The sequence below is a fragment of the Panthera leo genome, chromosome E1 (assembly GCF_018350215.1).
Source record: "Panthera leo isolate Ple1 chromosome E1, P.leo_Ple1_pat1.1, whole genome shotgun sequence".
NCBI lineage: Eukaryota > Metazoa > Chordata > Mammalia > Carnivora > Felidae > Panthera > Panthera leo.
The window spans coordinates 55,543,041-55,563,446 of NC_056692.1; the positions used below are offsets into that span (position 1 = coordinate 55,543,041).

At 58.1% G+C, this 20,406-nt stretch overlaps 1 protein-coding gene across 1 annotated transcript in view; it reads left to right on the forward strand.

The window, feature by feature from the left end:
* The first annotated feature begins 214 nt into the window (after positions 1 to 214).
* Positions 215 to 20,406, forward strand: part of MYO15B (myosin XVB) — a 31,990-nt gene continuing 11,798 nt past the window's right edge. The window contains exons 1-30 of the mRNA XM_042914507.1: positions 215 to 1,502; positions 1,540 to 2,272; positions 2,675 to 2,738; positions 2,980 to 3,089; positions 3,258 to 3,334; positions 3,656 to 3,762; positions 4,025 to 4,128; positions 4,300 to 4,363; positions 4,556 to 4,669; positions 4,843 to 5,004; positions 5,828 to 5,941; positions 6,050 to 6,108; positions 6,184 to 6,316; positions 7,283 to 7,378; positions 7,631 to 7,762; positions 8,183 to 8,308; positions 11,971 to 12,048; positions 12,346 to 12,461; positions 12,551 to 12,596; positions 12,717 to 12,841; positions 13,268 to 13,385; positions 13,592 to 13,761; positions 17,205 to 17,298; positions 17,852 to 17,908; positions 18,215 to 18,272; positions 18,489 to 18,619; positions 19,329 to 19,424; positions 19,538 to 19,773; positions 19,857 to 20,035; positions 20,188 to 20,260. Of these exons, the coding sequence (XP_042770441.1) occupies positions 215 to 1,502; positions 1,540 to 2,272; positions 2,675 to 2,738; positions 2,980 to 3,089; positions 3,258 to 3,334; positions 3,656 to 3,762; positions 4,025 to 4,128; positions 4,300 to 4,363; positions 4,556 to 4,669; positions 4,843 to 5,004; positions 5,828 to 5,941; positions 6,050 to 6,108; positions 6,184 to 6,316; positions 7,283 to 7,378; positions 7,631 to 7,762; positions 8,183 to 8,308; positions 11,971 to 12,048; positions 12,346 to 12,461; positions 12,551 to 12,596; positions 12,717 to 12,841; positions 13,268 to 13,385; positions 13,592 to 13,761; positions 17,205 to 17,298; positions 17,852 to 17,908; positions 18,215 to 18,272; positions 18,489 to 18,619; positions 19,329 to 19,424; positions 19,538 to 19,773; positions 19,857 to 20,035; positions 20,188 to 20,260 (5,060 nt within the window). The remainder of the gene's footprint in view (positions 1,503 to 1,539; positions 2,273 to 2,674; positions 2,739 to 2,979; positions 3,090 to 3,257; positions 3,335 to 3,655; positions 3,763 to 4,024; positions 4,129 to 4,299; positions 4,364 to 4,555; positions 4,670 to 4,842; positions 5,005 to 5,827; positions 5,942 to 6,049; positions 6,109 to 6,183; positions 6,317 to 7,282; positions 7,379 to 7,630; positions 7,763 to 8,182; positions 8,309 to 11,970; positions 12,049 to 12,345; positions 12,462 to 12,550; positions 12,597 to 12,716; positions 12,842 to 13,267; positions 13,386 to 13,591; positions 13,762 to 17,204; positions 17,299 to 17,851; positions 17,909 to 18,214; positions 18,273 to 18,488; positions 18,620 to 19,328; positions 19,425 to 19,537; positions 19,774 to 19,856; positions 20,036 to 20,187; positions 20,261 to 20,406) is intronic.

Below are 20,406 nucleotides of genomic sequence, written 5' to 3' on the forward strand. Positions count from 1 at the left end.
GGCCTCCACTCCTTTGTTGGTCTAAGGGGTCAGGACCCCGCGGCCAACTGCATAATTAATGCTCTTGAGTAAGGCTGGAGCCCCCAGGGGGTAGACTGCCAGTAGAGCCAGAGCAGAACGGGTGTGGGTGCTGCCAAGAGCTGAGGGCACTGCGGGCTAAGGTCTTCAGGGCGAGGACAGAGACTCCGAGAAGCCCCTCTTCACTGGGCCTGCCATGGGTGGGAGCAAGGGCAAAGCGTCCCAGCGCCAGGAGGGCCCCAGGAGGCCGGTCGCAGGGGAGCAGGAGTCCCGGTCGGGCAGCGCCCACTGCGCACCCAGCCAGGAAAGCGGACAGGGTCGCGGTAAGGCCCGAAGGACCAGACCGGTCTTGGAACCGGTCACTGCGGGAAGCCACAGGACCCACGCTGGCCGCCGGAAGCCCACCGCAGAGCAGAACGGCGGCTGCAGACGGTCAGGGGCTGGGCCGCCAGCAGAGGCCCAGGGGAGACTAGGCAGTGCGCGGCGGCGGGGACGCGGATCTAAGGAGAGCCGCGAGCCCCGGGAGGACCGTGGCGGGCGCCTGGAGAAAGAGAGTCTCTCCCGAGAAGGGACAACGAGTGAGCTCTGCCGCCGCAGGAGGAGAGGAAAAGGGCGGGGACCCTCGGCTCGGCAGGGCTGCCGGGAGACTCGGAGCCTGCATGGGGACACGTCGGGTGGAGACGGGGGCAGCTCTTGCCCGGACAGCGAAGCCCGCGAGGCCCAGGAGAGCGACAGCCAGAGCACTGGGGCCCCAGAGCTGCGACCCAAGCCGGAGCAAAAGGACACGGTCCCGAGAGACACCCAAACCGAGTCGGAGCCAGAGCTGGAACCCGGCGAACGCCCCAGCAGCGACGGCGGGGGCAGCGCTGAACCCCGGAGCCGGGAAGGGCCGTCGGGGGTGGGACCCCAGGGAGAGAAGGAAGACTCCGGGACAGACACGGAATCGAGTCTGGAGGGGGCCGGACCTGGAGGGGGCCCACGGACAGCCCCAGGAACGGCGAGCCAGGCCACCGAAGCCGAAGAGACTAGGCCGGGCGAAAAACCCAAGGCCCCCAGCCCCCTCGAGGGCAGCCCAGAGTGCGTCCCCCGGAGCTCGAGGGCTTCTCGGGACCCCGGGCTGGCCCGGGACACAAGAAACAGCGAGGCGCGGCCGGAGGCTGAGTCGCAGGGCGCCGAGCCGGGAAGAGCCGAGGCCTCCGGGACTCGGCGCCTCCAGGTCGGAAAGGCGGTGGGGGAGGTGCAAGTGGCGGCAGGTGAGAGCGAATCTGGGGCTGGAGGGGGAGACGGGCCCCGGGACCCAGCGCCGCTGGCCGCCCTCGTGGCGCTCCGCAGGCTCCGCGCGAAATCCCCGGCAGGCCCCGCTCCCCAGGCCGCCGCTTCGGCTCCCCGCCGCGCCGGCCTTAAAGAGCGGCTGCGGCGCGTGGCGCGCGCCCTGGGTCTGCTGCGGTGGCTTTGGCTGCGGCTGCGGCGGCCCGAGGGCGAGGGCCGGGGGGCGGGGGTCGCGGGCGGCCGGGGGGCGGGGCCGCAGGCCGGGACCGAGGCGCAGTCTCGCGCTGCGCCTGGCGGGCGTAGCGAGACTGGGGGCGCGGCCCAGGCCTCCCCCTGGCGGCGGCTCGAGCTCCCCACAGCCTTCGAAGAGCCCAGCTCCCGAGGACCCTTCTGAGGATGAGGACCGGACTCCGGATCCCAAGTTCGCGGTCGTGTTCCCCAGGAGGCACAGGACCGGGAGGGAGTCGAGCAGTCGGAGCTCAGAGGAAGCGTCCGCGGACGCCCCAGCCCGGGGGGGACGCGTTTGGCCTTGTGAAGGGGCTTCGGGGGACAGGGAGGGGCGCAGGGCGAGTGGAGAAAGTGTGGCCGGGCCCCGCCGGGGCTCTCTCCTCGGCCCTGCTCCCCGCGACGAGCCCCCACTGGACGAGAGCGGCTCCAGCAGTGAAGCGGGGCCGGAAACCTTGGAGGCCGAGGCTCCGGTCCACTGGACTCAGAGCTCGGAACCCCGCGAGGACCCCGGACTTGACACCGACGACGCGCTGCTGCCTCGACTCACCTTGGAGACCCACCTGCGGTGGGAGAGAAGCCCGGGCCCCTGCGGGCCTCCGAGGGGGCGGTGGGTGCCAGAAGATGAGGCTGAGGAGGCGCTGGAGAGGGACCTGGAGCTGAGCCTCGGGCCGGGCCTGGAGGTACCGCCCTCCCTGGGAGCGGAGGGCAGGAGCCTTGCGGAAGGCCTGGAAGACACGGACGACCTGGCTCGGCTGCGGTGAGCAGGCGCAATTCCAAACCTGTCCTGTCTGGGTCAGAGTTCTCATTTGTCACCCCTACCTCCATTTTTATAAATTGTATCCTTAGACGGTATTGTAACTTACAAAAGGTCTTCCCGCGGGAAGAGGCGGGCGAGGGGTGAAAATCAGGTGCCCCCGCCTGGGACTTTCTTCTCTGACTGGCACAAAGCCGCCCTCTGGGTCAGCGGCCTGGCCCTGCTTGTAGCCCCCATGGAGCGGGTAACTCACTGAGCAGCCACACCCCTGTGTTATGGTCGGGGGCTCAGGGAGGATGCACGACTTGCCCAAAGTATCTCTCCATCGGTTACAGTGCTAACCTAAGACCTCCTTCTGCCCACCCCACCCCCATTCCCTGCCTCTCCCTCCTGCTGTCCCCACAGACCAGTGTGTAACAGCTCTGTGCTGCTGTGCCTCAAGAAGAGGTTTCATCTGGGCCGAATCTACGTACGGGGGCACCTGGGGAGGGTGGGTGGGCTGGGATTGCCTGTCCCCTGGGATCAGAGGACTCTCTGGCACTTCCAGAACTTCTCCTTCCTTCTCCTCCCTGGGCTGGGTGCTGAACCCTCTCTGGGGACCTGCAGAGCAGGGGGGCTGGGGGGCTGGGCTGGGGAGCACAGCAGCCCCACTCCATTTGTAGCCCCTGCTTCCTACATGCTGTGACGACAGCATCTGTTTTTTCCCCCAGACCTTTGGGGGACCCTTTCTGCTCTCCCTGAACCCCCGCCGGCCCCTGCCTCTCTTCTCAGCTGAGGTCCTGGCCAGCTACCACCCCAAGAAGGCCCTTAACACCACCCCGTACGTGCCTTTGCCCCCATCAACCCTCTGCTCACCCCCTGGGCGGCTAAGCCCCAGCATGTGCCACTGATTGAGATCCTGGGGACCGAGGGCATGTCCTGCCTACATGTAGGAGGGCCCAAATGCCCATCTCAGGCAACCTCATTTGCTCCCACCCTCTTCCCTCAGACACATCTTCGCCATCGTGGCGTCAGCCTATCGCCTGTCTCAGAGCACTGGGCAGGGCACATGCATTCTCCTTGGGTGAGCAGTGGGGCCCTGCTGAACCCACGGGCCACTCTGAGGGCTGGGAGGCAGGGACGTGGGGTCTGCATTTGAAGCTGCTGGCCTGGTGCCCCGCTGGGTGGCACCGCTGGACTTTGTAAGGGCTGTGCTCCTGGCTGAAGTCACCGCACGTGCCCCTTGGCTGTGGCCTCTTGGCATCATCCTTCTCCTTGGTCTCCATGCCCTGGGTCTACCTTTCCACATTTCCGGGGGTGGGAATCACTTTCAGGTGGGCATGCCCCAGTTCCTGGGCTCCATGGGGTGTCCTGTGTGCCCCTTCCTGAAAACCCTGTCAGCCCCTCCCTCCCACAGTGGGCACAGTGGCTCAGGGAAGACAGAAGCTGCCAAAAAGATTGTGCAATTCCTAAGCAGCCTGGAGCAGGAGCAAACAAGGGACAGAAGATGTCAGGTGAGAGGCAGCTGGGCATTTCCCAGGGTCCAAGAGGAACCATCCTTCTCCTTTGGGCCAGGTGGGCGGTCTTCAGGCCTCTGGCTTCTCCTTGGGGGCAGCCCCAGGCATTGCCTCCTGGAGGGCAGGGTGAGGTGGGGTGGGACTGACCCTCTCCAAGGACGAGCACAGCCCCTAGGCACAAAGTATCCTCAGCTGGGACGCCTGATCATGGACGCGGCTACCACTCCTGGGGATACTTGAGTGCCCCTCCCCCATGCAGCTGGACGGTGTGCTGCTGATGCTTCGCAGCTTTGGCCACGCCAAAACAGTCCTCAATGCAAACGCCAGTCGCTTCGGCCAGGTCTTGCGTCTCTGCCTGCAGCGGTGAGTTAAGGGGGTCCTGGTGGGCACAGGGGGGCACCCACGATCAGTTCCCTTTACTGGGAACCAGAGGCTGCTGCCCTTGGGTCCAGCCCATAGTGGGTCCCGTTCTGAGCAGGGCCCCTGGGTCACATGCACCCTGGGCACCCCCTGCCCACTGTTCCGTGCCCACAGTGGGGTCATCGTGGGAGCTTCTGTGTCACATTATCTGCTGGAGGCCTCGAGGGTGGTGTTTCAGGTAAGACCCGTGCTGCTGCTCGCCTCTCTCCAGCTTCCCAGAGTGGGAGAGGGAGAGGGGCCATGCAGGGAGTGTGGTTGCTAACCCCCTTGCCCCCCACCCTGCATCCCTGCCTTTCCCAGGGCTTGTCCTTGCTCCCCTGAGGCACAGGACCAGAGCCCTGCTCCCCCTAAGCCAGTCCTTCTCCCCAAGGCCCAGGCTGAGCGGAGCTTCCATGTTTTTTACGAGTTGCTGGCGGGGCTGGACCCTGTGGCACGGGAGCAGCTCTCCCTACAAGGGCCGGAGACCTACTACTACCTGAACCAGGTGGGGGCGGGGCTTGCCTGGGGAAAGGTCTGGGAGCAGGGGTCTAAGGAGTGGCTGGAGTGGAGGGAAGCTATGGGCGGTCAGGCCCTGCCCCCTCACCCCTGCTCCCTCACCCCTGCTCCCTCACCCCTGCTCCCTCACCCCTGCTCCCTCACCCCTGCTGTGCTCTGCAGGGCCAGGCCTGCAGGCTCCAGGGCAAGGATGATGCCCAGGACTTCGAAGGACTTCTGAAGGCCCTGCAGGTGCTGGTCACGCGCCCTGAGGAGCTGACCGCAGCCTGGGCCATGCTGGCCGCCATCCTGCAGCTGGGCAACGTCTGCTTCTCCTCTTCAGAGGTGGGCCCCCGCTGTGGCCAGAGGCCAGTCTGGACGCGGCTTGTTTGCACGGTCAGGGCAGCCATGATACCGAATACCTGTGGGCCTCCCTCCAGGCCTCACGGCTGCCCTGGGAAGCAGGCGGGTTCATTGTGTAGATGCGAGAACAGAGACCTGGGTCGTCTATGCAAGTGCCAGTGCCACCAAGCTGCCACCCTGGAAAGGGAGACCTGCACTAACTGAGTAGCTCCTATGTACCTGGCTCCATCTAAATCACTTTATATATTTGTTTTCTTTTTCTAATTGTTTTTAAATGCTTATTTATTTTAATATAATTTATTGATTAATATACAGTGTGCTCTTGGTTTTAGGGGAATGTTTATTTTTGAGAGAGAGAGAAAGAGAGAGAGGGACAGACACAGTATGAGCGGGGCAGGGGCAGAGAGAGCGGGAGACACAGAATCCAAAGCAGGCTCCAGGCTCCCAGCTGTCAGCACAGAGCCCCGCATGGGGCTCGAACCCATGGACCGTGAGATCGTGACCTGAGCTGAAGTCAGACGCTTAACTGACTGAGCCACCCAGGCGCCCCTCTATCTGTTTTCTAATTCGGTTCTCACAACAACGCTGGAACTTAGGGTCATTGTTTCCCCTTTAACAATAAGACAGTGGAGGCTCAGAGAGGAAAAGAATCTTGCCAGAGCCAGCCAGCTAGTGAGGAAGTAAAATTAGGATTTGCACTCAGGGCCCCCAGGCTCCAGAGTCGGCTCCTACCTGCCCGGAGCTACCTGTGGGATGTGGCCATTCCCCCGCAGAGCTGTTCCTGTTCCCTCCCTTCTCTGTCCAGTGGGAGTCCCAGGAGGTGGCTGCTGTGTCCAGCTGGGCCGAGATCCACACGGCAGCCCGGCTGCTGCTGGTGCCACCAGAGCGCCTGGAGGGAGCTGTCACCAGGAAGGTCACGGTGAGCCCCGGGGCTCCTCAGGAGGCAGGGCCAACCCCCACCACCCGCAGGCTTGGCGTGGGCCTCAGACCTGATGTTCTGCATATACCTACCTCCCCTGCCCTCCAGGAGACAGCCTATGGCTGGGTCTGCAGATCTTTGCCGGTGGAAAGCGCCATTGATGCCAGGTGGCCCCAGGGGTGGGAGAGAGCCATAGCCGGGCCCAGCTCGCTACTGCACTGGCTCACTCACCACGCCCACAGGGACGCCCTGGCCAAGGCCCTGTATTCACGGCTTTTCACTTGGCTTCTGGGGAGGACCAACGCGCAGCTGGCACCACCCGGGGAGGGAGAGAGCATGGACACCGTCACCGTCGTGGACGTCTATGGCTTTGAGGTCACCCCTTGGGGTGGGGCCCAGGACCGGGTGCCCACCTCATCCTGATCATTTCTGGGGTCAGCTCTCCCTGAGGGTGGCACTCGTGAGCTCTTGCCTGCCTAGCCATGAGACAGGACATAATCCATGGGTGTGGCCTTTCTGCCCTGCTCGGTCCAGCCCTGATATCGCTTCTGGAGAGTTCTGTCCTGCTCGGCCTTGCTGAGTCTCACAGGAGCCTCTAAGGCAGCCGGGAAGGCACAGGCCCTAGGATGGGTCTCACCTCCTGTGCACCAAGAGGAGCAGGAAAAGGGACAGTGCCCTGAATGGCCCTGAGTTTTCACAAGCAGGGAGGAGGGGGCTTGGGCAAGAGGAGGTGGCCTCTTTCGCTGGTCGGGCACTGTTCTCTGCTCCTGCTCTCTCTCCAGTGTGCCCTGGGGGACCATGCCCTCTCTGAGCAGGGGATGTTTGTGGCAAGTGTGGGTTCTTGTGTGTGTGTTAGAGCGTGGCAGGGCTCTCTGTACAAAGCTGCATGGAGCGGGACCTCTTCCGGGCTTGTGAGTGAAGTGCTGGGGGGCACAGAGGAAGGAGCCTGTAATCCTTATGGGAGGAATGCTGGAAGGTTTCTTGGAGGCAGCAGCCTGGGGCCCTGCTTATGAGGATGTGGGATTCTGAGAGCCAGCGAGCTACTGGGCCATAGGAAAAGGCAACTTCCAGGCCACAGGATGGCTGTGACCAGAGGCCTGGAGGCTCACAGTTGTGCTGAGGTAGAGGGAAGGGTGTGGACTGAGGCGTGGGCACACTCTGTGCCTAGGCCTTTGGACTTGACCCTGGAGGCTGCAGCATCAGCCCCCGGGCACCACTCCTCCCTGAGTTCTGGGAGGAGAATGAAGGACACCAGGCCCATGTGCAGTACCGCCCCTCACGGCACCTGCCCCATGCCCCCACCTCGTGTGGGTGCCCACCTCACTGCCCACATGCCCCTAGGCCCTGCGGGTGAATGGCCTGGAACAGCTGTGCAATAACCTTGCCAGCGAGCGCCTGCAGCTCTTCGCCAGGCAGACGCTGCTGGCCCAGGAGGAGGTAAGAGGAGCTGGGCCTGGTGGTGGGAGGGGGCACCCAGGCATTCCCAGAGCAGAGGCCATCCTTGGGAAACCAAGGGCGCTGAACTGAGAGCCCTGCCCCAAAGTACCCCCTGCTGTGGGCCATCTCAGCCTTCCTGGGCCTCATTTTACTCATCTGTACAATGGGAGAGCCACCCCTGCTCTGGCTCCGATGAGCTCCCCCATGAATGTGGGCATGCCCTGTGACTGGCCCAGTGCTGGCTGTTCCCAGGAGGCCTGTCAGCGAGAGTTGCTGCCCTGGGTGCCCGTTCCCCAGCCTGTGAGGGAGACCTGCCTGGACCTCCTCGTAGACCAGCCCCACAGCCTCCTGAGTATCCTGGATGCCCAGACATGGCTGTCCCAGGTGAGCCCCCAGTGGTAAGGACAAGGTGGGGGCCCTAGTGGCCAGGCCAAGGCCATCAGGGTCTCCCAGAGGAGCAAAAAGGTGATGGGGTCCAGAAACCCTGCCTATAGCCTCTCAGCAGAGCTTGGGAAGGCAGTGGGCAAACTAGGTTCAAATCCTGTCTCTGGGTGACCTTGAGCAAGATACCTGACCTCTCTGGGGTTCTTCAAGTCCTTGCTGCAGAAGGGGCAGGGTGGTGGCGACTGCACAGGGCCTATGTGGGGCTTGTAGGGGTCCCTCAGGCCTCCAGCTGGTAGAGGGCGAGCCTCAGGGCTGTGGTACAGCCATTCCACAAATACTGATGGACCCGGAAGGGATGCACAGTCCAGGCAGGGCGACGTCACGTGCAAAGGCCTGAGGAAACCTCATCCCCCTTATCAGGCCACAGACCACGCCTTCCTCCAGAAGTGCCACTATCACCATGGCAGTCACCCCTGCTATGCCAAGCCCCAGCTGCCCCTTCCTATCTTCACCGTGAGGCATTACGCTGGGACCGTCACCTACCAGGTATCAGGGTAAATCAGAGACAGACTCCCGTGTGAATCAGTGGTGTCTGCTCCCCAGAACTGAGTCACCAGACAGGTAATAGGAGCAGGTGAGGGGAGGCCCCTTCGAGGGCTTGACTGTTAGGTTTCTACCTGTGCCCTCAGCGCTACGCAGTGTTTTCTTTTTTAAAAAAATATTTTTTTGAAGTTTATTTATTCATTTATTTATTTAGACAGGGAGGGGCAGAGAGAAAGGGAAAGAGAATCCCAAGCCTGATGCAGGGCTTGAACTCACGGAACTCAGGAACCGCGAGGTCGTTACCTGAGCCCAAACCAGAAGTCCAACAGTCAACTGACTGAGTCACCCAGGCGCCCCAATGCTACACGGTTCTGAGCGTGACTTACTTACCTCAGGCTGAGCACGATGGGGTAGAGGCAGTGGAGGCCTTGGGAACCTTAAGACCAGGAAGGGCAGAGCAGGCGTGTGGGACCTGGCTCTGATAACCTCAGGCTGTCTGCTTCTCCTTTTTTTTTTTTTTTTTTTGGTAATGTTTATTTATTTTTGAGAGACAGAGCACAAGCAGGGGAGGGGCAGAGAGGGAGGGAGACACAGAACCCGAAGGAGGCTCCAGGCTCTGAGCGGTCAGCACCAAGTCCAACGCAGGGCCCGAACCCATGAACCGTGATTTCATGACCTGAGCTGAAGTCAGACACTTAACAGACTGAGCCGCCCAGGCGTCCCTCTGCTTCTCCTTCTGAGCCTTCATTCTCTCAGCTGTAAAATGGGAGTGGGAATCTGTCCTATAACATTGTTGTGAGGATTGAATGCAATAATGTGGAAATGGTCAGGCAGCTGCTAGGTGCCCACCAAAGGCACCCTCCTTTCCCCCTTCTGAGTTTCACGGAGGCTGGGTAGGGGCCTGGTATATAAAAGGTAGGACCATGTGACTTGTTTGAAGTAGGGCAAGTCAGGGAAGGCTTCCTGGAGGAAGTGGCATGCTTTGGTTGTAGAAGAAAACACAAACTATCCAAGAGTTACACAAACCCAAGGGACTTATGTCAATTATACCTCTCCCTGCCACCCCCCAAAAAACCAATCATGTCTGGGGAAAAAAAAGAAACACAGGGAGATTGAATAGAGAAAAACCACAAACTGTATTGAAACTCACAAAAGAGGGGCGCCTGGGTGGCTCAGTCGGTTAGGCATCCGGCTTCAGCTCAGGTCATGATCTCACGGTCCATGAGTTCAAGCCCCGCGTCGGGCTCTGTGCTGACAGCTCAGGGCCTGGAGCCTGTTTCAGATTCTGTGTCTCCCTCTCTCTCTGCCCCTCCCCTGTTCATACTCTGTCTCTCTCTGTCTCAAAAATAAATAAACGTTAAAAAATTTTAAAAGAAAAAAAAAAAAAAGAAACTCACAAAAGAAAATCTGAAAAAAGAGGGTCAAACCACATTGCTGGTGGGGAGCCCCAATACCGTTCCTCCTTTCTCAGTTAATCTAGAAAAGCAATACAATTCCAGACAATACCCCAGTCAGGTTCTTATGGGATGAGGAGGAACGAATTTTGACAAAATTATTCTGAAGTGTTACCTGGAAAAGCATTGCATGAGATGAAAAGCAGAAGGTTAGGGAGGAATTTGCTCTACCAGCTATTAAAACATAGTCATTGAAAGAGTATGGTGTTGATAAGGAACAGAGCCATCAATGGAACAGAATTGTTCCAGATAAGTGAGATCTTGGTGCGTGTGTGCGTGTGCGTGCGCACACACATACACACACACACACAGTCCTTTTGTGTCTGACTTATTGCACTAAGTATGATATTTTCCCAAGGTTCATCTGTATTGTAGCACGTGTCTGATTTCCTTCCTTTCCATGGCTGAATAATAATCCATTGTATGGATGGACCACATTTCATGTATCTGTTCATCAGTTGATGGATACTTGAGTTTCGGCTTTTTTGGCTTCTGCGAATAACGCACGGCTGTGCGAGTCTCTATTCGAGTCTCTGCTTCCAATTCTCTTGGAGTATGTACCTAGGAGTGGAAGACCTGGGTCAAAAGTAGTTCTAGGTTTACTTTTTTTCAAGGAGCCGCCAAACTGTCTTCCTCAATGGCTGCACCATTTCATATTCCCATGAGCAGCGCGTAAGAGCTTCAGTTTCTGTCCTTGCCAGAACTTGTTATTTTCCATTTTTAAATTTTTTATTTTTGTAAGTTTATTTATTTGTTTTGAAAGAGAGCGTGAGCTTGAGCTGGGGAGGGGCAGAGAGAGAGAGAGAGAGAGAGAGAGAGAGAATCCCAAGCAGGCTCCACACTGTCATCACAGAGCCGGATGCAGGACTCGAACTCACAAACTGTGAGATCATGACCTGAGCCGAAATCAAGAGTCCGATGCTTAACCAACTGGGTCACCTGGTGCCCCCTTATTTTCCATTTTTTAAAATGATAGTCCTCCTAGTGGGTGTGAAATGGTGCCTCACTGTGGTTTTGATTCATGTTTCCCTAATGGCTCATGATGAGAATCTTTTCATGTGCTTCTTGGCCAGTTGTGTGTCTCAGCTGGAGACGTATCTATTCAAGTCCTTTGCCCATTTTCGAATTGAGCCGTTGTTGTCGGGTGTAGGAGTTCTTTATATAATCCGGATATTAATTCCTTATCTGACACATGATATTTTCCCCTACTCTGTGGGTTGTCTTTTTGTTCTGTTATCTTTTGAGGGGCACCTGGCTGGCTTAGTCCATTGAGCGTCTGACTCTTGATTTCCACTCGGATCATGATCCCAGGGTCTTGAGATCAAGGCCTGCATCGGAGCTGCACTGATCGTGGAGCCTGCTTAAGAGTCTCTCTCTCTTTCCACCTCGGCCCCTTCTCCCTGCCTTGCACATGCATGTATGCACTCTGTCTCTCAAATAAGAATAAATAAATAAAACAAAAATGTCTTTTGATGCACGAAAGTTTTAGTTTTTAAATTAATTAATTATTTAAAGTCATCTCTAAACCCAACATGGGGCTCGAACTCACAACCCCGAGATTAAGAGTCATATGCTCCACCGACTGAGCCAGCCAGGTGCCCCACAAAAGTTTTTAATTTTGATGAAATCCAGTGCATCTATTTTTTTTTTTTCTTGCCTGTGCTTTTGGTGTCCTATTCAGCAAATCATTGCCAAGTCCAATGTCAGGAAGCTTCTCCCTGTGTTTTCTTCTAAGAGTTTTAGAGTTCTAGGAGTTCTAGGTCTTACATTTAGATCTTGTTTTTTTTTTTTAATTTTATTTATTTTGAGAGAGAGCAAGCGGGGGAAGGGGCAGAGAGAAAAGGAGAGAGAGAATCCCAAGCGCGATCCGCGCTGTCAGCACAGAGCCCGACGTGGGGCTCGAACTCACAAACCGTGAGATCATGACCGGAGCTGAAATCAAGAGTCTGGCGCTTAACCGACTGAGCCACCCAGGCTCCTCTTAAGTTTAAGTCTTTGATCCATCCATTCATTTTGGGTTCATTTCTATATCTGGTGTGAGATAAGAGCCCAGGTCCATTCATTTGCCTGGGGATTTCCAGTTTTCCCAGAGGCTCTAGCTGAAGAGACAAAGGAGGCCCTTTAGCTCAGTGGGGAGAGGCTGGGTTACGTCCCCAAGACCCCAGCCTCCCTCCTTGGCTTCCCCTCCGCTCCCCACACTGTCTCTTGCAGGTTCACAAGTTTGTGGACAGAAACCGGGATCATCTTGACCCTGCCGTGGTGGAAATGCTTGCTCAGAGCCAGCTCCAGGTGTCCCTGCCAGCCTTCTCTGGGCCCCCACCCCTCCACACTGTGGCCCCCACTCTGCCCCGGACACTCTTGCCCAAGGGGCAGCCCCTGGCACTTTGGACCATGGGCTGAGCTCTCCAGGGTCTGGATGCTACGGACTGCTCCCTGCCCCCAGTTCTGCAAAGACAGGGCGCAGGCCCACTCCAGCTCCGCAGGGACAGGGGCGCAGGCCCACCCCAGCGCCGCGGGGACGGGGCACGGGCAGGGCTATGGAGAGGCCTGGGGGGCAAGCCAGCTCAGCCTCCTCTTGCCCTGCAGCTGGTGGGCAGCCTGTTCCAGGAAGCAGAGTCCCGGTCCCGGGGTGGGCGAGGCAAACCCACACTGGCGTCTCGCTTCCAGCATTCTCTGGAGGACCTCCTAGCCCAGCTGGGCAGGTGAGAACAGTGCCCCCCACAGGAGACCCCGGGGAGTTGAACGGAGGGGGGCTGGTCTATGCCCAAATGACCCCCTTTCCTCCCATCAGGAGCCATGTCTATTTCATCCAGTGCCTCAACCCCAACCCGGGAAAGGTGAGCTCCCCTCCACCCCATGCATGGCCCTGGAGCCTTCCCATCCACCTGCCCCGCCTTTCTCAGTGGCCCCTGCAGCTTTAAACCCCAGCTTTCATTGGCTCTTTCCCACGGCCACAGCTTCCGGGTCTCTTTGATGTAGAACATGTGGCAGAGCAGCTGCTCCAGGCAGGCATCCTGGAGGCAGTGTGTACCCGCAGTGCCAACTTCCCTGTGCGTGTGCCCTTCCAGGCTTTCTTGGCCAGGTAGGGCCCCAGGATGGGGGCGGCCAAGGGCCCGGGGACCTCTGTGCCCAGACCCACAGGGACGGCTGGCAGACCCGGGGTTCCTTTGGGGCGGAGATGGACCCACTTTCTTAGGGACCTTAGGCCTGGCTTCTATCCTCTTCCTCGAGCTGTTCTTTCTCCTTCTCTCCCTCCATCCCTCTCTCCTTCCCTGTTCATTACCCCCCCCCCCCCACCACCACCACCACCACCACCAAGCCTCCATCTGTCCCTCCTCCATACAGCAAAACCCTGCTGGGTGCCTGGCACAGAGTAGGTTGTTTCCAAATCGCTGTTGAATGACTTAGGGACTAAGTAGACTCTGAGGGGCGGGGGGATGGTCGAACAAGGGTGGAGGGAGGTCCTCGCTGTGCTTGTTCTGACCTCAGCTCTCCATCTGAGGGGCAGGTTCCGGGCCCTGGGGACAGAGGGGCAGGGAGAGTCCTCAGACCGGGAGAGGTGTGGCGCCATCCTGAGCCAGGTGCTGGGGGCTGAGTCGCCCCTCTGTCACCTGGGAGCCACCCAGGTGGGTGCACGTGTGCAGAGAGGCAGGCGTGGCTGGAAAGGGAGAGGAGTGTTCGGGGACAACGTCGGGATTTGGAGTGGGCCTGGGTGGCAGGTGTCCTGGGCTCCCCACAAGAATGGGTTGTCCTGCTGGAAGGGAGGAGGCGGAGGCCTCAGGAGAAGAGCAGGGTGGGCCCTGGCTGCCCGAGCCCTCCCCTTTGCCCCCAGGTCCTGCTGCGGGAGTCCGGCTGGCGGCAGCTGGAGTGGCACTGGGCCCGGCGACGCTCCCAGGCCCTGCTCGCCCTGCACCGCAGCCTGCGCGCCTGCATCTCTCGCCAGCGCCTCCGCCTCCTCCTCCTGCCGCGGATGCAGGCGCGCGTGCGAGGGCTCCAGGCCAGGTCTGCAGGGGTGGGATGAGCAGGGGACAGGGGGGCTTCTCAGTTGGTGGGGCAGGGTGTGGGAGGGGTAGGGCCTCAAGGCAAGTCTATCTGCCCCAGGGCAGTCCCCGCCCATACCCCTGCAACCTCTGCTTGAATGCCCCTACTCACAAGAAGCCCACTACCTGCTAAGGCCACCCAAAACTGCAGTCTTGACTCCTTGAGTGTTTTTTAGTCTGTTCTTCACTCCGCTGCAAAAAATGCTCTTTTAAAAGCATGAATCGGGGGGCGCCTGGGTGGCTCAGTCGGTTAAGCGTCCGACTTCAGCTCAGGTCATGATCTCACTGTTCATGGGTTCGAGCCCCACGTCGGGCTCTGTGCTGCCGGCTCGGAGCCTGGAGACTGCTTCAGATTCTGTGTCTTCCTCTATCTCTCTCTGCCCCTCCCCTGCTCGTACTCTGTCTCTGCCTCTCTCTCAAAAATAAATATTAAAAAATTTTTAAATAAAATAAAAGCACGAATCAGGCTGTGTGAGGCCCTGCCTGCCTCTCCAGCCTCTAGGTCAGAGTTTTATACTCCAGGCTCTTTGGGTTTCTTGATCGTATAACACTCCCTCCCCCTTCTCACATAATTAACTCCCATTCACTTTCACAGCCTGTCTTTGCTCGTTCACCCAACAGCTGTTGGTTGACCTCCTCCATCACCACCCGCCCTCCCCCCCAGCCCCAGCCAGGCACGGGGACACAGGGATCAAGGCAGAGATAGTGCCTACCAGGCTCACTGGGGAATCAGGTGCAGACGGTAAACCAGCCCCCAGGCACCCCAAAGGTGGTGTGAAAGTGCTGAGACAAAGTAAGGGCAGTGCCGTGGACACCAGGGAAGCCTTCCGGGGCAGGGCACCCATCAGCGCTATCCATTTCCAAAAATGTTTTCATCACCGACAGAAACTTTGCATCTCTTATGCAATTATTCCCCGCTTGCCTTTCCCCCAGTCCCTAGTAACCAGTCTACTTTCTGTCTCTACCAACTTGCCTGTTCTAGATATTACATGGAAATTGACTCATACAGTATTTCCTTTTACACCTGGCTCACTGCGCTAACTATAATGTTTGCAAGGTTCATCCATGTCGTAGCCGGTATCAGAACTTCATGTTTTTTAAATCTTTAAAGAAGTTTTTATTTTTGAGAGAGAGAGCGTGAGCAGGAGAGGGGCAGAGAGAGAGGGAGATGCAGAATCCGAAGCAGGCTCCAGGCTCTGAGCTGTCAGCACAGAGCCTGATGAGGGGCTCGAACTCACAGTCGGTGAGATCATGACCTGAGCTGAAGTTGGACACTCAACCGACTAAGCCACCCGGGTGCCCCTCATTTCGTTTTTTTTTTTTCTTTTAAATTAATGTATTTATTTTGAGAGAGAGAGTGTGTGAGCATGGGAGGGGCAGAGAGGGAGGGAGAGAGAGAGAATCCCAAGCATGCTCCCTGCTTGTCAGTGTGGAGCCCAGTGTGGACCTTGAACCCATCAATAGTGAGATCACGACCTGAGCTGATATCAAGAGTCAGCTGCTTAACCGCCTGAGCCACAAAACTTCATTTCTTTTTTATGGACGAATAATGTTCTATCGTGCGCACAGACCACACCTTGTGTATCCGCTCATCCGTCGGTGGTCATTTGGACTGTTGCCACTTTTTGGCAACTCACAGTGAGGAAGGCTGCTCGGAACGTGAGCGTGCGAGTATCTGTTCAGGTCTCTGCTTTCAATTCTTTGGGAATTGAAAGGAGTGGAATTGCCGGATCACGTGGTAATTCTGTTTCGTGTTTTGAGGAGATGTTTTCCACGGCGGCTGCCCCGTTTCCTGTTCCAGCAGCATGAGCCAGGGTTACGGTTTCTCTACAGCTTTGCTGATGTTTATTTCACACTGTTTATTTATAAAGTTTATTTATTTATTTTTGAGAGAGAAAGAGAGCACGAGCAGGGGAGGGGCAGAGGAGAGGGAGACAGAATCCGAAGCAGGCTCCAGGCTCTGAGCTGTCAGCACAGAGCCCAGTGCGGGGTTCAAACCCATGAACCGCGAGATCATGACCTGAGCTGAAGTCGGACGCTTAGCTGACTGAGCCACCCACGCGCCCCTATTTTCCACTTTTTAAATTAGAGCCATCCTACTGGGTGTGAAACGGTATCTCATTGTGGTTTTGATTTGCATTTCCCTAATGACGAACGAGGTTGAACATCTCGTTTTTCGGCCAGTTGTGTATCTTCTTGGAGAGATGTCTAGTCAAGTCTTCTGTCTGCCTTTTGATTGTACAGTTTGTCTTGCTGAGTTGTAGGAGTTCTTTATAAATCCTGGATATTAAACCCTTATCAAATCTGTGATTTGCAAACGTTCCCCTGCCCGGTCTGTGGGTTGCCTTTTCACTTTCTTGGTAGTGTTCTTTGAGGCCCCAAAACTATACATTTATTTTATTTATTTCTTGAGATTTTATTTTTAAGTAATCTCCACACCCAACATGGGGCTCGAACTCACAACTCTGAGATCAAGAGTCACACCCTCCACCGACTGAGCCAGCCAGGTGCCTCCTATTTTTTTTTAAGTAAACTCTACCCCCAACATGGGGCTTAAACTCATGACCCCAAGATGCTCTACCAGACTGAACCAGCTGGGCACCTCAAAACTGTACATTTTTTATTTACAAAGATTTTTTTTAATGTTTTATTTATTTTTGAGACAGAGAGAGACAGAGCATAAGCAGGGGAGGGGCAGAGAGAGAGGGAGGCACAGAATCCGAAGCAGGCTCCAGGCTCTGAGCAGTCGGCACAGAGCCCGATGCAGGGCTCGAACTCAACAAACCGCGAGATCATAACCTGAGCCGATGTCAGACGCTTAGCCGACCGAGCCACCCAGGCGCCCCACATTTTTTTACTTTTTAATGTTAATCCTGCTTGTGACTCCTTTACTGAGGAGTCTGGTCTTTCTTATATCTGGAAAATTCTCAAAGACACAATCTCTTCTGTGATGTCTTATTGGATTTCCAGTGATAGTATTTTTTTTTTTCGTTTTTAGAAGTTCTTAAATAAAAATATGTCAGACTCTTCTCAACATGTCGGTTGATTCAGTTAATCTTGTGGTGGGGCAGGTATTACACGAATCCTCATTTTGCAGATGGTAGGGAGAAAACAGAGAGGGAAAGTAACTTGCTCATGACCGCGAGGACTAAACAGGAGGGAAGTGAGCCCAGTGGTCGGCTCTGCTGTCTAAGACCTTAATCTCCTTCGCTGAACGCCTGCTCAATGCACCTGTCCTTTCAAAGTGTCCTGTCCCTTCCCTGCTGCTTCTGTTAAGCACCTGGGGTGGGGGGCCGCTGGCCCGGGGTCAGTGTTTACGTTCATGTCTTGGCTGGGGGATTCAGGTACTGGACTAAGTTTGGACTCCTCACCACGCCCTCCTCCCCCACCCCCACCGGCCTCTAGGAAGCGGTACCTCCGGCGGCGGGCGGCTCTGGGACAGCTGAACACCATCCTGCTGGTGGCCCGTCCCCTGCTCTGGAGGTGGCAGAGACGGCAGGTGCAGCTTTGGGGCGGGGCAGCTCGGGGTAGAAGTTAGGCCGCCTTGCTGGTCCGGCTCTTCCCATTCCCCGCCGCCTGCTGTAGGCCGGTGCCTCCTGGAGGTCGCTTCCTTTATCCCTGCCCGTCCTCCAGAGTCTGACTCTCCCCTGTCCGTCTGGGGTGCCTTCCTATCCCCTCCAGGCCTTCCTTAGGGCCTGCCAGCTCCCCTCTTTTGCCTGATGATTCCAATGTGAGGGCCATAAAAAAGCTCAAAGGTCAGTGTCCACATACTGCTCCCCTGGGGCCCCTCCCTGGATGGACTTTGTCCCCTGGGATCATTCCTTCCTGCCCTCTCCTCAGTGCCCTGGCAGACGGGCAGCGACGCCCACAGCACTAAGGCTGGTGAGGGCCCTGGAGGGCTGGTGGCAGGTGGCCGCCCCTTGGGGTCTGTGCTTGTTTCTCTGCTGGGGGCTGGCGGGGGCAGCTGAACTGCCGAGGTAGGGAGGAGCTGCCGGGAGGTTTGAGGAGGCTCCTCCCCGGGACCCCAGCATCTCCTGCGTCTCCCCGAGCAGCTTGGGCGTTGGCGTGGTTGGCACAGCAGGAGGACCTCCGAGAAAGCGCCAGGCATGGTAGGTGGACTGGAAGCTTGAGGGTGTCCGCTGGGTTATGAACCCACTGAACCTGGCGTGGCTCAAGGGAGAGTGTGGGGTCCCAGCTGAGCCACCGTGGCTCCTACCTCTCAGGGGCATCCTACGCACCCCCTAAGAAGAGCCCCGGGCTGCCCTATTTTCCCTCCGTGGGCTCCTGGGGTCTTATTTGTGTCGAGGATCAGAACCCTCGGTCTTTGCAGACGTTTATAGTCCTGGGGGTGAGGAGGGATGCTGGGTCCCCGTAGCCCCTCCCTTAGCACTTTGTCAATTGCTCCTCTGTGCCAGGAGCTGGGACGCTTGGAGATCCCGGCTGAGCTGGCCGTCATGCTGAAGGCGGCAGAAGGTGAGTTCTGATTAGTGTCACTCTTGCCGTGACCCCTCTCCCCACCCGGTCTGTCTGCAGTGTGGTGGCTCTGACCCCACGGTCCCTCCCTGTGATGCGTTTGGCTCCCCTGAGCTCCCTCTGCCCCGGGGGCTGGGGGCTGATGGTGAGTGGGGGAGGCGGTGCCACAGCCCGGTGCCTGACCTGGTATTTCGACGCCTCCCGTGCTGTCCCCAGGCCGTCAACATGTTTTGGCTGATAGCATCACGGAGTCGATGCCCCCGGAAGTGCCTGTCCGGCCCAAGCTGACCCTCCCCCCCGACATTGACCAGTTTCCGTTCTCCAGCTTCATATCCATTAGCTTTCAGGTGGGTCCCCAGGCCTCGGCTCTTCCCGGCTGACCCCCACGGCTCCCCAGATGTTAGCCCTGCCAGGCAGGGGCTGTGTCTCTTCTTCCTTCTCCCCTGCAACGCACCCAACCTCTCCTGTCATGGGAGTGATGGGTGTGGCTGCACTTCTAGGAGACTATCCGTTGAACCTGAACGCCTAGCCCTCTAGTGTCACTTAGATCCATGATGCCTCACCTTTGTTACCCCTGTGGCATCCCCCCCCCCCCCGCCGCCGCCGCTCCCGTTGAGGTCCTCTGGTTAAAGCGTGTGTAATGACGAGGCAAACGTCTGGGCTGCAGTGTTGGATACGGAACAGGATTCGAAACTGCACACGGAGTGTGATCCCAATCTTGTTGACAGTGGTAACAGGTGTGGGAGGGTGATGTGTGTTATCTATGCATAGAAAGTAAGACAGACTAAAATGTCAGCTGTGGTCACGACGGGCAGTGAAATATTAATGGTGTTTTTTTATTCTTTATCCTTTTCCACGTTTTCTGAGTTTCCTGCATGCCTGGGTGTCAATTTTCTAACCAGAAAGAACAATTAAGATGCACGTTGCAGGTGGTTTTCCTGCCGGGCCCCCTCCGCCCTGAGGGCGCTCGCTCCTGCGGGCTCTGCCGGGGGCTGTCTCCAGCAGGTCAGCACAGACCAGCACCTGCTCAGGCACTGTCACCCTCCCTGCTTGCAGGAGCCATCCCTGCCCCACCCTGGGCAGCCACTGACCAAGCCCCTGACCCGGCTGGTCGGGGAGAACCCTCAGCACGCCCTGGATATCAACAAGGTGGTGAGTGGCACATCGGGGAGGGGACGGGGTGAGACGGGCCCTGGCTCCTAGGTGCTGGCTGAGCACAAGGGAGGTCTGCACATCCTGCACTCGTCCCCGCTCTGTGTCTACAGCTGCTGCGGCTCCTGGGGGACGGGTCCCTGCCCTCCTGGCAGGAGCAGACCATGGGCGAATACCTGGTGCGACAGGGGCAGCGCCGACCAGGGCTGCGGGACGAGATCTTCAGCCAGCTCGTGGCCCAGATCTGGCACAACCCGGACGAGCAGCAGAGCCAGCGCAGCTGGGCCCTCATGGCCATGCTGCTCAGCGCCTTTCCCCCAATGCCCACCCTGCAGAAGCCGCTGCTCAAGTAAGGGGCCTGCCACGCGGGGGCCCAGTGACCGGGCTCGGTGGGCTGCCCACCCCCACAGCAGCCGCGTGCTGTCCCCACAGGTTTGTGTCCGACCAGGCCCCCACAGGCATGGCAGCACTGTGCCAGCACAAGCTCCTGGGGGCCCTGGAGCAGACGCGGCTGGCCCCCGGGATGGCACGCGCCCACCCGCCCACCCAGCTCGAGTGGACAGCGGGACGGCGGCGGGGCCGCATGGCACTGGACGTCTTTACGTTCAATGGTGATGCTCACCTTCCGCTCTCCAGCGGCACCTCCCGTGACCCTGATCTCCCTTCTGTCCTGCTCCTGGAAGCCCCGTGGGGACAGCAGCCCCTTCCTGTCAGGGAGGACCTGCGGCCGCTCACGCGGGCCCCCCACCCCTTGTCCCTGCAGAGGAGTGCTACTCAGCCGAGGTGGAGTCCTGGACCACGGGGGAGCAGTTCGCTGGGTCTATTCTGCAGAGCAGGTACTGGGGCCCGGGGTGGGGAGTGTGGCCAACGCTGACCACTGTCCCATCCTCCTGTGTCCCGCCAGGTGCCTCCTGCAAACCCAGGGCCAGAGCCTGCTCCCCGGGGGAGTGAGGCTGGGTGGGGGTGGGGACATGGAGGGGTA